General features: G+C 34.4%; 1 protein-coding gene across 1 annotated transcript in view; it reads right to left on the bottom strand.

The window, feature by feature from the left end:
• Positions 1 to 16,358, bottom strand: part of FER (FER tyrosine kinase) — a 401,294-nt gene that overhangs the window by 307,721 nt on the left and 77,215 nt on the right. The window contains exon 8 of the mRNA XM_029942680.1: positions 1,210 to 1,332. Coding sequence (XP_029798540.1) covers positions 1,210 to 1,332 — 123 coding nt within the window. The remainder of the gene's footprint in view (positions 1 to 1,209; positions 1,333 to 16,358) is intronic.

Here is a 16,358-nt window from a genome sequence, read left to right as displayed (position 1 = left end):
GACACCATAGAGCCTGCCTGGGATTCTTTCTCTCCCTCTCTCTCTCCCCCTCGCCATGCATGCATGCACGTGCACACTCTCTCTAAATAAATAAACTTAAATAAATAAAATAAATAAAAATAAAAAAATACCACAGGATCTAACTGAGAAGAAAAGGTAAACAAAGTGTAAAAAATAATGTGAAATTTCTGATAAAGTATGAGATGACATGATACCAAAAACCAGGCATAAGAAATAAGACTTCGGAAAAGGAAAAGTTCCGCTATGGAAGCAAGCACAGAGAATAGGTACAAACGCAGCAGATGTAGATATCTAGTCATAGCAAATATGCGAGTTGCCACCTGATGATTCTAATTTTTTTCTGTAATGTAGAACATATCCACCTACTGACAATGATGAGGGAGATAAGAGGATCAGAGATTTGAAAAAAAGTGGAAAATATTTTGGAAGTTATGTAGAAAGAACAAAGATACACCAGACAAATTCCACACATCATAATTTCCTTGTGAATCTTGATAAACCAAGCCAGTTATGAGAGTATGATAGCAAGAAATGTATATACTTTAGTCACCTGTTGGAGATGCAAGCAATAACCAAAGCCAGATTATAAATTTTAAATTAAAGATCAAAACTTAAACTTTGAAACAGCAGAAAACATAATTATTGAAATTAGTGAAAACAACAGTATCCCCAGACAAGTAAAGTAAGTAATGTAAGTAACAGGATCCAAGAAGATATTTACCGATCCAGAAATCAGCAAGAAACAACAACAGTAAGAGAAAACAGCATAGCAAATCTCAAAAGGATTTTTCTAAGTGAAGCAGATTGCTGTTTTCTAGTAAGTTTGTTTGTTTCCTTCTAACACAGGGGAAGCCAATTTATAGATAACATTGATCTGCCACTTGCTGAACAAGGAATTCACAGTGAATCTGGTGGATACTGACGAGAGGAATAAAGACAACTTTTTTAACAGGATATTTCAGAAAATAGGTCAACTGTTAAGACATTGAGACATCAGGACACTATATTGACAAAACCCAGAATCACTTTTCCAGAGTCCTAGAAAGTAACTCAACTATGCAAAGTTTTATACTCAAAATGAAATTTCAACTTCTAGAAATTTTATGTTCATAATACCATGTAACTGAAGCATTCTGTAAAATTACATCAGGTAAGTTTTCTTCCTTCAAAGTATTTTTGTTTACTCACTCAGACTTCTTTTCATAGGTCTTAGAAGACTCCTCAATTCTCTTCTCTAGCTCCAGGACAGCCTCTTCCTTGTTTAAAAGCATCTGCTGTGTCTGCATAAGTTCCTCTGCTAAAGTTTTCAACCTAGAATGATCCGTTTTCTCATTATTAATCAATACATTATACTCACTGGATACATAGTGAACATTAATACTTTTAAGGTGGTGATGTCCAAAGCAGTAGCCACATGTATTTTAATGTAAAATAAATTAAAGTATAATTTCAGTTTCTTAGTTACATTAACCATATTTCAAGTGCTAAACAAACACATATAGTTAGTGTCAGGCAACCTTATGGGACACTGCAGAAAAGAATATTTCAAGAATCACAAGTAGTACTCTTGGACAGTCTGAGAGTCTTAGTCATTAAATAGGATTGGGGGGATCTGGGTGACTCAGTCAGTTAAGCACCTGACTTCAGCTCAGGTCATGATCTCACAGTTCAGGAGTCTGAGCCCTGCATCGGGCTCACTGCTATCAGAGCAGAGCCCACTTAGGATCCTCTGTCCCCCTCTCCCCAAACCCCTCCCCCACTCACACTCTCTCAAAAATAAATAAACATTAAAAATAATGATAAATAATAAAAAGAATAAAGGATTAAAGCAAAGAAATACCTATAATGTTGCAGGGAGAGTATAGTGAAAAAAACCAATGGATTTTGTTTTCAGACATTCAGACATTTATATTCTGGCTGTGCCACTTTTTATGAGATGCTGAGCAAGTTGCATAAGTTAATTAAATTTATTTTCTCACTTGTAATCTGAGGGCAGGGATATCTGCTTCAAAGCATTGTTTTGAGGGTCAAATGCACTAATGTATATGTCATGACTGGTACTTAGTAGGCACTGAGTAAATGGTATCTAGTATTGGCTGTATGTAGGACCTCATTTACTTCTCACAACAACCAATCAGATAGATACTTTTATCCTTATTTTAAAAAGAGTGATGTTCAGCTGAATGGCAATTTAAGTAGATAGTGAGCTATTTCTCTTTTCATATAGTGTATTACTGCTTTAGGGAAACTTTCCATATAGATATTAACACAACTAAATAAACAAAATTAATACGAAGTTATAGCCCAGGTCACTTTTGTTTGCATAAAATGCATTTGGTCCTGAATAGAAATATTTCTACCAAAAAAACACACAAAGCTCTTGTTATCACATTAAAATTTTTATCTTCAGAGGCGCCTGGGTGGCTCAGTCGATTAAGCAGCTGATTTCAGCTCAGGTCATGATCTCACAGTCCGTGAGTTTGAGCCCCGTGTCAGGCTCTGTGCTGACAGCTCAGAGCCTGGAGCCTGCTTCAGATTCTGTGTCTCCCTCTCTCTCTGTCCCTCCCCCGCTCACTCTCTGTCTCTGTCTCTCTCTCTCAAAATAAAATAAAGACATAAAAAATATTTTTTAAAGAGCTAAGCTTTTAAGAAAAAATTTTTATCTTCAGTCTTTTATAGCAAAACATGAAATCTAAAATATGCAAAAGAAAATAATTTATAATAATTCCATAAAAATTTAAATATATTGGAAGTTAAAGAGATGACAAAGAAAGTCAAAGGCAAAAGTCAAACTGGGAAGAAATATTTGCAGCACAAATTATAAGCAAAAGTCCTCTTAGAAAATAGGACAACCTAATATGAAAATGGATAAAGAACATAATTGGAAGTAGAGGGTTGACTCCTTTCCTGTAAAAGCTGTATCATCAAGAGAATCACTTCACCTTCCCACCTCAGAATAAGAGAAGTATTTGTATTGACAACTTTACATCTCTACTGCGTTTTGTAAAGCACCTTACTCTTGCGTGACAAACAACAGCTCTAGAACCAGCCAGACCCCCTCACTTTCAATATTTACTCAGCTTTTCTAAACTTCCATTTCATCTGCTAGTAAGTTAGAAATCAATTTTACACCTAACTTAAAGAGTTCTTGTGAGTGTGTGTATCATTTTTAGTTTATTATTATAGATTTTGAAGTATGGCATGTTTTCCATAAATGTAACTGTATATTATTAATCAATTTTATTAGTTTCATTAAAAAAATTTTCTCAGAAGTAAGTTTAAGTTTTGCCTTCCACTTTTTATGAACATTTTGTTAACACCAGGTGCAAAACAATAATGTTGCTCTGAGGGCAAGGGTAGAATTGAATATGTTATAAATAAGACTCAAGAACAGGTAATTTTTATTATTTATGCATTATTCCCAATTAAAGGCAAGTAAAATAAAGGAATACTGCAAACACATTACATAAAAAATAAAAAAGCCACTCATATTTAAGATTTTCCCTTCAAAACAATGTGATTTCTAACAACTTTAACTGTTCAGACATGGAAAAATTTTCAGTTCCATGAGAAATTAATATAAGCTTGTATTTTTTTATATCATCCTCGGTACAAGTAAAAGAGGATGTCCACAGGCATACACATGCACATGCACATACATGCTGATTCGATGTGATTTAACTGTAGTAATATCACTGCGTATCAAAAAGGAAGCAAAAAAAATGAGAAATTCTGTTATTGATTCCTTCATATTTTCTCATTTGGACAAATTCAAAGGAAGACACTTGATTATGGTGAACATCAGTTTCCCTAGCTCCTTACAGCACTGCCTTCTTTTTTACTCGCTGCATTTACTCTGGAAAAGTCTAGGAAGCCAGAGGCAATCGTCAAATTTCAACTACCTTAGATGCCATTCATCATTGGCACCTCTAGCAAGATATGTATATTAAAATCCAAATCTGCTAAGACTTTCTACCTCCTTTAGTAATCATTTTAGACTCCTGAAAAATACCACCTAAGCTTTCGATGAGAAATTAAATTGGGGGTTTTATATATGCTAAATTTTTTAAGTACATGTCAGCTCATTTGTGAGAAGGATGGGGTGGTACTTTTGATATCTTTTATCTTCAAATTCCTGGTTTGGGCTATAACAACTTTAACCCAGAAAGAAAGAAACCTACCACAGCTTACTAGATTCCCTAATGAGCTGGAAAGTCACTAGAAACTCAAAGGCCTAGAAGAGCTAACAGTACTTTTGTCCCCTAGCAGGTCTGTTCTGTCAGCTAGAATTTACCACCTACTACATTTAGCAATGAAGGCCAGAAGGCCCTCAGAAGAAAGGAGAAAAGAGCAGAGGGAAGAGAATAATAATATTGGCTGTTTTTCTAGCTCCTGATCATGTCAAGAAATTGATACCTCTTCTTGAGGCTTTAATTTTTTGGCTGCTTAGCATAACTGACCTTTGTGAAAAGTCTTCCTAAATGAAAAAAAAGTAAGCTAAGTCTTTGAAGTCAAACTTCTTAGTATTTCTAATCTCTAAAGAGTCATAGTTGTAAATTCAAAGTGGAAAAAGACAAATGATCTTAGAAGAATGGAATTATATGGGGAAAGTATTTTCCCTTCCTTACCACCATCCTCCTAAAAAAAAAAAACCTGGAGTGGGGTGGATCCAGTGAAGAGGAAAACACTCTAGTAATTATACTTTATGAAACAAACATAATACCTGTTGGGATAGTATGCAGATTTCAAAGCACTGTTCCCTATGATGCCATTGTTACATGTTTGTATACAAATATACTAGTAATGGTTAAAAATAGCTTATTCTTTACATTTTTAGAGTAAAAGTGTTATACTTAATGTGACGCAAAACATTTACATGTCATGACACTGCCTTTAAAAAAAACACTCATAAAACTTACATAATACTTAACATTTACTGAATACCAAACAGTTTCAAGCACTTTATAAATAAGTACTTAAATCCATAACAGTCTTCTAACACTTATTATCCCATTTACATATGAGGAACTGAGCCACAGATACTAAGGATCACGTCCAAGGTGAAAGAGCTGGTGAGTGGAAAAACACGTCAGAGCCCAGGCAGCGTAGATCCTGAGCCTATGGACTTATCACTAACATCCTGTTTTAGTCATCTCACCTCAGATAATTTATCTAATGTATATGCTTCAACAAGTACACAGAGATATAAAAACAAAGGTATTTATGGAAGCACTGCTTATAATCACAATAACCAAAGGTGAACTCTCTGTGATGCTAATGACACTTAACCTACAGGCAGCAAGCTTACAAGATCTCTCCCCAGACTCTGCATTTTCTTTTACAGTTTTTTTTTAATAGTTAATGCTTTTTTTTAATGTCTTGTTTGTTTTTGAGAAAGAGAGAGCATGAGCAGGGGAGGGTCAAAGAGAGAGAGACACAGAATCCAAAGACAGGCTCCAGGCTCTGAGCTGTCAGCCCAGAGCCCGACGCCGGGCTCAAACTGACAAACCGTGAATCATGACCTGAGCTGAAATCAGAAGATGCTCAACTAACTGAACCACCCAGGCACCCCTTTCTTTTACAGTTTTAAGTCACACAGACACACACACACAACCCAATTTTATAAGCTTCAGCCTCCACAAAACCTGTATCCACACCTTAGCAAAAGGAAAAAATTCGAAAAAATACTCATCTATAAATAAATACATTAAATAAATGTTATTACGTGTAAGGATCAAAACACTGCACTATTAATATTTCATATGTATTTAAAAAAGAAGATAATGCAAAAAAGTATGCATAGAATGAGCCCACTTTAAGTCAAGAAAACAATTTATATACATGTGTATGTTTGTATATACAGTTTGGAAAAATACATGCCTTTTTTTCATCCATTAACACCATAAGATAGAAATGGATCTTCAATGCTTTTTTTTTTTTTTTTTGACAGAGAGAGACAGTGCAATCAGGGAGGGTCAGAGACAGAGGACAGAGGGAGACACAGAATCCAAAGCAGGCTCCAGGCTCCGAGCTAGCAGTCAGCACAGAGCCCGACGCAGGGCTCGAACCCACAAACAGTGAGATCATGACCTGAGCCAAAGCCAGACACTTAACCGACTGAGCCACCCAGGTGCCCCAGAAATGGATCTTTAAAAAGGAGAACTTTGGGGTGCCTGGGTGGCTCAGTTGGTGAGGCAACTGACTTTGGCTCAGGTCATGATCTCATCATCCATGAGTTCGAGCCCTGCACTGGGGTCTATGCCGATATCTCAGGATCCGGACTCAGCTTCAAATTCTGGGTCTCCTTCTCTTTCTGCCCCTCCCCTGCTCACGCTCTGTCTCTCTCACTCTCCCAAAAATAAATAAAACATCAAAAAAATTTTTAAGGAGAACTTCGATTTTCACTGTACATCCTTTTTGTAAGATTTTATGGATTTTATCACCTTCAAGCATTAGTTAGATAATTTTTTAATGTAATGTTATTTTAAAATACAAAAGCCAAAAACAATGTAGACAATAACAAGCTTTCAGTACTTCTACAATAACTTTTCTATCTTCAAACCACTGGCCATCATTATCTAAATCTTATAGCACTCTTACAGAGACCTAACTTCCTAAAAAAACAACTATAAATTATAAATTTCCAATACTGTCATCCTTATTGTGACATCTGGGTTAATTTTTAAAAAATAAATAGAAAAAGGGAACAGCTGCCTTAAATAATTTTTCTGACATCTTTTTCTCTATTACTGCAACATAAATTGAAGAAATAAAACACTTCTTGTGATCTCTTTCTTAAAATATAATTGCTGCAGCACAGAATTTATGAATGATCTTCTATTCCATGACACAAAGCTTTATTGGCTTTTCTCAAGATTAAACAGAAGATACCTCCTAATCAACCAAACAAAAGTTATGAGTTTCTATTAAATATATTCATCTCCTAACACACAACATAATCTACTCCCAACCAATAAATCCACCTGTCATCTTCTGTGTATCTTTTGTCCCATAATCAAAATATCCTTTTAACATGTCACCTACCTTCCAACATTTTACATATTTCCAAATCTTTCCCATTCACTCACACAAAAAGTATTCCCCTAACACAACCTAACATAATTGGAGTGTATGTTCAACCAAACACCAAACTTGAGCTAAGTCTATAAATGAGAGCAGCCAAAACCAAACTTGATAATACTATAGTCCTGCAGAAAACATGGCAGTACTGAATTGTATTTCATTCCACGGATTGACAAGGTCAATTCAAATAGTCTAATGAGTAAAATCGGCGTCATTCCTTATAACAAGAGTCAGCAAACACTTTCTATGAAGGTTGGAGGAATAAACACATGCCACCAAGAGGTAAAATCATGGATATTATGCAGGTTTAACATAACAAAAGAGAAAACAAATATTCACAATAATTTTATTAAAAATTCAAATTATAATCTATGAGTACAATTTATTGAAACACCAGTGTATTAATATTATTATTTCGAGGATATTTTGAGGGTAATAATATGTCCTGTCATTGGGGTTCAAACTTAGTGCTTATTATCAAACTCAACTATAAATGTCCACTTGTTAAAGCAGATATATAATGAAATTTATTTCATCTTTGAAAGTATCTTTTCACATAGATGGGTACTGCCAAACCTCAGTATCAATCATAAGCACATGACTTTAATTGAGTATAGTCATTACTTATAAAGTCATATTGCACGCCTTTTAACATGTCATTACCCTGCAGACTCATCACTCCGAACTGAAAGTTAGGTGGGGATTCCTCAATTGCATAGTTGTATGGATTTCTGAAATGCCTAAGTGCTTGTGCAGAGGTCCAAAACTCACGGCTAGAAATGTAGTTTAAGCATAGAAAACACATCAGCTTCAAATTTGGTGGGAATGGTAATGTTACTTCATGTTTTAATGTTTGATGGCATAAAAAGTATATACATAGCCTGACATTATCTGTGATTCAAATAACATTAGTTGTCATCTAAATAACTTTTACTACAGTATAAATTCTGCACACAAGCACTCTGTTACCTTGTAACTTTAGGTTGGATTCATTAGGAAACTACTCACGTCTTCCGCACATGCTAATTTTCCCAAGGCTTTGGGGACTCAGTGTTCAACAACACTCTGGCTCTGACGCAGTGAAACCTTACTACTTCTAAATCCTCAGAGTTCTACGTGACAGGCAAGTGGGGGTACTCAATCCCAGCTTTGGAAAAAAATTCATGGAAGTAATGATGGTCAAGTCCCGGAGAGCAAATGAAGGTTATTATTGACATTATTAGTTTAAGAACATATGATTAGATTCAAATATTTTCCATGAAGTACCCGCTGATGAAAAATGAAATGAATAGCCCTATGATCTCAACAACTAACATGTTCACAGCTTTGTAAATTTGTTCAAATAAGCCTCTTTCTGATCCACACATTTTTAACACCATCAGTTGTAACACATCTTCAGGGAGTCCACTTCACTCTGTACCGATATAGTGTTCTCTCAACTTTTTGACAATACTTGTTTTGTTTTGTTCTTTTTTTTTTCTATTTGTTTGTTTGTTTGTTTGCATGTGGGGAATAGAGAATGAAGAAAAAGTCTCTGGAGTCTATTTACGCAGGGAGAGTGCTAATTCATTCATGCAGGGTGGATGCTATGTGCTATGGTCAACTGGTTCCTGCTGCAGAGTTGCCTGCTTTCACTTCATGTTCTTGACCTTGCTGTTTCTTGGCGACTTTTGATGGCCTTCTCATAATGGCCTTCTATTCCTTAAATTTTCCAGAACTGCTTATCTCAGCCATGTTTTGTAGGGAGTGGACTCTTTCAACAAGTTTGTGGCAGCAGTTACTGAAAATAGAAGAAGTCAGCCCCTGGATCTTCAGTAAACAAGAGTAAGAAGACATAGAAGTTTGGTGTGAGCCAGGGATACGGTGTATATCACTTTCAGAAGATCAGCTTTACCAAAGTTTTACCAAAGTCAGCTCTCAGTTACTTGTGAAGCTAGAATTCCATCTCTAGTTTCTTCATTGTCTCACAGTTTGACTGGCTTATGCGTTAGGCATATCTCACAATCAAAGCCCTAGTGGGTTGGACAGATAGTTGGAAAAAGACATATTCCTGTCTGGAGTTTATCCACATAGACTATTCACAGAGAACAATTCTTCAGTGACTTCAAACTTGGCATTGACTCCTCAAGTGAATAAAAACTGAGCAGTTTTGATCACACTTGCTAACTTATTAATAGGGAAAATCACTTGAAATCATTTATCTTTTTAAATTAACTAATGATGGGGCATCTGGGTGTTTCAGTCGGTTGGGAGTCTGACTTCAGCCTAGGTCATGATCTCACTGTTCCCAAGTTCGAGCCCTGCATCAGGCTCTGTGCTGACAGCTCAGAGCCTGGAGCCTGTTTCAGATTCTGTGTCTCCCTCTCTCCCTCTCTCTGTCCCTCGTGCTCCGTCTCTCAAAAATAAATAAAATTAAAAAGTAATTAATTAATGATGTAGATCCCAATGTTCTTAATTCTTCAAGCAAGTTTATTTTCTCTAGACACAGTTCCTATTTCCTTAGTTGCTACAGTAAAACTCTAATTATATTATCACTGACTGGCAAATGCCTTTCCTTGCTCTGTTAACAAATGAGCCACCCAGAAACTTATTTTGGTTGCATCCTTATTTTCAAATTTTTTGAAGTCTGCTGTGATGAGGTAATCCACTTTAAATTTTCTAATTTTTCTAACTAGTGCTCTCCTGTGAGTTGGTAATACTGAGATGAGTATTTAGACTGGTAATGTCAACATATATTGTATCATTTTAACACAGTCATACGGTCACTGCATAATAAACACAATATTTTGTCATCAAATTCAATAACAAAACAATCCACATTCTAGTATGGAATTTGTCATCTTATCATGATGAGCACTGAGTAATATATAGAATTGTTGAATCACTCTATCATACACCTAAAATGAATATAACACTGTATGTTAGCTACACTGGAATTAAAATTTTATTTTTTTAATTTAAAAAATATAATATTCAAACTCTATTCTCTCATTTTTTGTTTTGACATGATAGGCACAGGCTGATTAAAAAAAACCATTAAAATGCTGTAGTACAGCAATAAGTGTGGCATTCAAAATGCTCTTCAGTTATATCTGTGTCACCGTGATCTGCAGTGCACCAAGAGCAGTGTGAAGTGATGGGAATACCATAGTACGGTTTCTGTCACAAATGTCGACTCTGCCATTGTAGCAAGAAATCACCCATAGACAATAGGTAAATGAATGAGCATGGCTGTATTCCAATAAAACTTTATTTATGTACTCTGATGTCTAAATTTCATGTAATCATCATGTGTCACAAAATATAATACTTCTGTTGACTTTTTTAAAGTTTACATTTAAAAATATAAACAGTATTCTCAGCTCACAGACTGCATAAAAATAAGTAGCAAACTGGATTTGGCCCACAGACTGTAGTTTCGTAATTCATATTCCATAAAATCCAAGTGAATTACTTTTCTACATAGAGAATTAGCATTCTTCAATTAAGAGATCTTATGTATATCTCATTATAAAAGCTAAACACATTCTGACTTTAAGTTTTGAAAAAGTGTACTAGGAAACATGAAGCTTGAGGCCAGGCTTTAGTTCAGAACACAATCATCTAGAATTCAAATATATTTCCTACTGATAGGTAGTAACTCCATTTACCCTGCTTTAAGTTTACCACAGATCGTAAATGGATACCTCATCTATCTCAAATGCCAAAACCAATGTAAGACACTTACATATCTTCTAATGTTCAAAATTTTATAGACCTGTCTTCTTCAAGTTATTCTGATAAGCTAAAATTACTGAGTCCCAAATTATTCAATTAAATAGTGATTAGATGAGAGGAAATATTTGCATATATAATCTTAATAAATGAATGATTAAAATCAATAAAGCAGAATTTCTTTTCTAGCATTTGGTAGAGAAGAGTGATTCCAAACAGAGGCAGATGGGGGAAATGTGATGAAAGGGAAGGAGAGACTGTAAATCAACAGAGACAAAGAAAACAACCTCACACTGATGCCTGAAGGTAATACAGCCCATGTGTGATGGGAAGTGTACAATCTCGGGTGTTCAGTGCTAGAAAAAATTACAGGCTGAGGAAGCAGGCCTCTACCATATCATGATCCACCATGCAAAAAAAATTTCCTATAAGTAGGAAATAAACAATCATATAAATAATTGAGTTTGACTCTTCTATATATGCACACCTTTCTAAATATAGTTGATACATACAATTAGAGTATGATAAAATGCTTGTGGCACATATTTAGATGGGTAAATGCAGTAACTTAGTCATTTACTATTATAATAGTGTTAGATTTCCATCAAGCCTGAAAAAGGAGTGGGCAGTGACACTGTATAATCTTCTTTGGAATATTTATATGTGTAATAGTATGTACTATCATGTAATAATTTCAGAACCTCTTATGCTTATTTGAGAAAAATCTATTTGATACCATAAATAGGAACCAACAATATAAATTATTAAATGTATGAGTGAGTTTCTACTAATAACAACAATTTATTAGTTAAATTTAGGAATCTTAAAAAGAAAAAAAAAAACCCCGCCCAAACTAAAGGCATCTTTTTGTGAATAGGAAAGTGAAAGATATTATCTTAGCAAAAGAGTATCTATTTGAACTTCAAATATCTTAACAATTTAACACAGACCCAGAAGTATGGCATTGGAGAAGAAAAAACAGAGTCAAAAAGGAATTCTGGTTAAACTATTGTAAAAATGCTAATTTTTCTCCAATAACACTATACAACTTGAGGAAATATAAATTCCTTAGAAAGGTTTAACAAAAAGACATTCTTTATATATGAAAGGTACATACTTAAGTAAAGTAGTAGTCCTTAGTCATTTTGGGTCATGAAACCCTCTGAAAATTTGCATAGATTTACTGCCATAAAGTGCCACACACATTTCTACACACAATTTTACTGGGTTTATGGCACACACTTTCAATCTAGTCCACACATTAAAATCATCTGGAAATTTAACAAAAAAATCCCAATGCACAGACCTTACCTTCACAAAACTTGATTTAGTTGGTTTGAGTTAGGTCCCAATCATTAGTATTTTTTAAAGCTTCTTAAGTGATCCTGACACAAAGCCAGAGATAATGAGATCCACTATTCAAAAACTCCCTGAAATCTCCATAAAACCCTTTTATTCACTCATTCATTTAACAAAGATTTGCAACATCTGACATTTACCCAAGATTTTTGAAGAGTCCAAGAGAAATGTAGTCCAGTTTTTTCTTTGTTTCACAGTCACTACCAATCAGCAGTCTGGCAGATTGCCAGTATGACTTGCATTATTAGAAAAATTCTTAAGACGTCAAATACTAATGATTTTCACTTTCAAATTAATGGAACCTTTCAAAAGGACAGGGTCACCAGACCACTTAAACAAACATAAAGGAATGCAAAACAAAACAAAATGATTCTGAAGTTTTCCTATATTATTTCTTATTGTAGCTCATGGATGAGCTCAGGAAAACCACAGAACCCAGGGAAGTACAGGCCATAAAGTATTTTCATTTTCAAATCGAGCTTTTCAGAGCATTCTATTCTAAAACTGTATAGAGCACTGTGATTTGAGGACAAACATTTAGCGAAAGGATAAGGAACTGACACAATGGGAGGAAAACAAATAGCTAATATTCTGGAGAGGGTCATACTAACCACTAAAACTACAAAGATTTGAGAAATAAAACCACGTTTATTTAACATTATTATAAACACTGGCCTCAACAAGCTTCCCGACTCACCTCATCCATTCATCTCCATTTCAACATATGATCTACATAACACTGATCTACGTATATACACATTATCTGTACCATTTTTTAAATTAAAAGAGTCATTCCATAAATATTACTCTGTAACTTGTTTTGGCTCTTTATCATATACTTTGGAGATATTTCCATATAGGCTTATCTATATAGAAACCTATCTTACTCTATTTAAAACCTATACAACAAAGAAAAATGGTGGGTATGGTATGGATATACTGTAATTCAACTGATCCCTTAGGAGTGAATATTTCAGATGTTTCCAGTGTTTTGACAAAATAAAGGGACTGTTTTAAAACCTTTATAGTCCTTGGGCTCTACCCAAATTAATATCATAGATACTAAAATGTGGTTTCTCAGAAATCCACATTCATATGCAGATATTAAAATCTAACTATATTGTATACCTAAAACTAATATAACTCTGTATGTTAACTAGAAGAAAAAAAAGAAAATCTAACCTATGACTTTTGAAATATTTTTGTTACTGAATTTAATAATTAATGAAAGTGACAAACTATAACTTAGAACATAGTATTCTTCTCATATTTAGGAATTAACAAAAAGTTTTCAGATCTCAAGTATTCCAAAAAGCCCCTGAAAACCTCAAGCATTGTACTCGGAGTCCTCAGTGTATAAAACCATCCCAAGCAATAATTTAAAAACAACAGAAACCAATACATAGAACTTGCTTTGTGCCAGGGACTGTTCTAAGTATTCTACATTTATTTATGCATGTAAGCTTTACAACAACACTATGACCTGGGTGCCATTATTATTAGCATTTTATATTTGAGGAAAATGACACATAAAGGGACTAAGTAATCTGTCCAATTTCACAGAAGTAATAACCCATACTGTTGGGATTCAGAAGAAGGCAACCTGCCATGTTATGCTTATATGTATATTTTCGCCTACTTATAAGCTAAAATTCTAGAAATAAAATTTCTAACTCAAAGGATATGAGCAAGTTGAATTTTGATATATATTGCCACATTATCCTTCAAAAAGCTTATACAAATTTATATTTCTGCCAAGACTTTATAAGAGGGCTTATTTCTCCATACCCTACATAAGAGTGGATGTTATCAAATTATTTAATCTTTGCCAATCAGGTAGGTGAAATACCTTCCTTTTTAAAAATTGGTATTTCCTTGGGACACCTGGGTGGCTCAGTTGGTTAAGCGACTGACTTCGGCTCAGGTCATGATCTCACTCACAGTTCCTGGGTTCCAGCCCTGCAATGGGCTCTGTGCTGACAGCTCGGAGCCTGGAGCCTGCTTAATATTCTGTGCCACTTTCTGTCCCTCCTCTGCTCAAGCTCTCTCTCTCTCTCAAAATAAATACATAATCATTTAAAAATAAAAATAAGAAATAAAAATTGATATGTCCTTAATTGTCACAGGACTACTGGTCATTTGTATTTATTTTTCCAAAGCTATCTGTTCATTTGTTTCATTCATTTCTATTGGACATAATATTTCAACACAATCAACAACAAAATTAATAATGTCTCAAGAAAGAAATAAGCTTAACTTTAAAGCATTAATGTTATGGTTAAAAGAAAGTGGGAATTTGGATTATATTAAATATATATATGTGTGTGTGTATATATATACACACACACGCACGCACACACATGCACACATACACATACACATATATTTAATGGAAATACCTTAGATTATTTTAACAGTGCCAATACACACACTGAATAACTCATTCATGGAATAAAATTCTTGAGAAAAGCCGATTCTTAAACTCTTATCCTGAATTCAGACACTTCAATGAAATGTACCTAAATTTTTGCCTCAGTAAGATATAAGCAATTAAATCTTCTATCACATTATCAAAGATTTATTATCCTTAATTTATTACATTTTTCTTCATTGGTTCATCACCATAATTAAGAAATAATGATTTATGTGCATAACTAGTTTTATTCTCATTATACCCTGAAAAGCAATAAAACAAATTATTCTTTAGTCACAAAATCTCTTATTTTACATAAGCTTATATCAAGTAGCTATTTTTAATTTTACCCTATTATACTCCAGTGTCTCTAGGCTCATCCTTCTTGCTGTTTATTAAAATAACTTGATCAATTTTAGCATACACACCTTGAAGGTATTACCCTTGCAACCTGAAATATACAGTAAATATATTCTGATGAATAAATGAATAAATTTGGGGGGAGCAACACAATGATTTAAAAAAATAGGAGTAATTTATGTCATAGTCCTTCACCAAGCAGCACAGGAATCAAAAAATGAAATTTGTCACTGTACAAGAATTGAGAAACTTTTTTTTTTTTAATTTTTTGCCATGAACCCAACTCTATTGTTCACAGCAGGGTTTCTCAACCTTAGCAGTATTAACATTTCACCCTATAATTCTTTGTTGCAAGAGGCTATTCTATGCACTACAGGATATTTAGCAGCATCCATGGCCCCTACCCGCTAGTTACCAACAGTGCCTTCCCACCAAATAGAGAAAAATACCTCTAGATATTGTCAAATGTCCCCAGGAGATAGTGAGGACCACTAGTTTTTAAATAGCTGACATTATAAGAGAATATCTAAACCCAAAGTGAGACTCATGGTTCTTCAGAACCTGGAGACACCTTCAAGAATCCCAATATGGCTGCTAGGAAAATCTCCCTCATGTACTCCCACACCTCCATTCTACTCATCAGTCAATCCACCATAATTTTTAAGCCTTCAGTCTGGATGGTGATTCAACAAGCATTTGTTAGTTTCTTCAGTCCCATCTGCCTAAATTTAAAATTATTAAATTCCTTTCCAAGAGCTAGTTCTAGGATCCTATCACTCAGTTAATTACCTGTAACAGTACAATATTACTCAACAATAGAAAGGAGATTGTTTAATTATATTAGATGGGGACTTTTGGTTCAGTCTTCTTAGGTGAAGTGCCAACAGGTCAAACGATATAACATATACAATATTGAAAAGAAAATGAGTGCATAAGCATTCATAGCTGGGGTTCTGATCCAAAAGACAAATACAGTACTTATTATTAATAAAAGTTTCTTTGTGTTGCTCCTAAAACAATCAAGGAAGAAGTTAAATACTTAAAAGTAGAATGCCTTGTTTTCTAAATTTTAAAATATGCTATTGGGGCACCTGGGTGGCTCAGTCGGTTAAGCAGCCAACTTCGGCCCATGTCATGATCTTGTGGTTCATGGGTTCGAACACCGCATCAGGGTCTGTGCTGATAGCTCAGAACCTGGAGCCTGCTTCCAATTCTGTGCCACTCTGTTCCTCTCCCACTCCTGCTCTGTCACTCTCAAAATTAAATAAACATTAAAAGAAAATATGCTATTAATAGCCTCTAATATTTGAAAAGAATAAACACAGTAAGATTTCTCAAAACTCCTTTAAAATATTAGGCAACAAAAACCACAAATGAAGAAAGAATTTATGTCTTTAAAGAAGACATT

Source organism: Suricata suricatta, chromosome 6 (genome assembly GCF_006229205.1).
Source record: "Suricata suricatta isolate VVHF042 chromosome 6, meerkat_22Aug2017_6uvM2_HiC, whole genome shotgun sequence".
Classification (NCBI taxonomy): Eukaryota; Metazoa; Chordata; class Mammalia; order Carnivora; family Herpestidae; genus Suricata; species Suricata suricatta.
The sequence above is the reverse complement of the archived record's forward strand: the minus strand, read 5'-3'. Positions and strand labels throughout refer to the sequence as shown.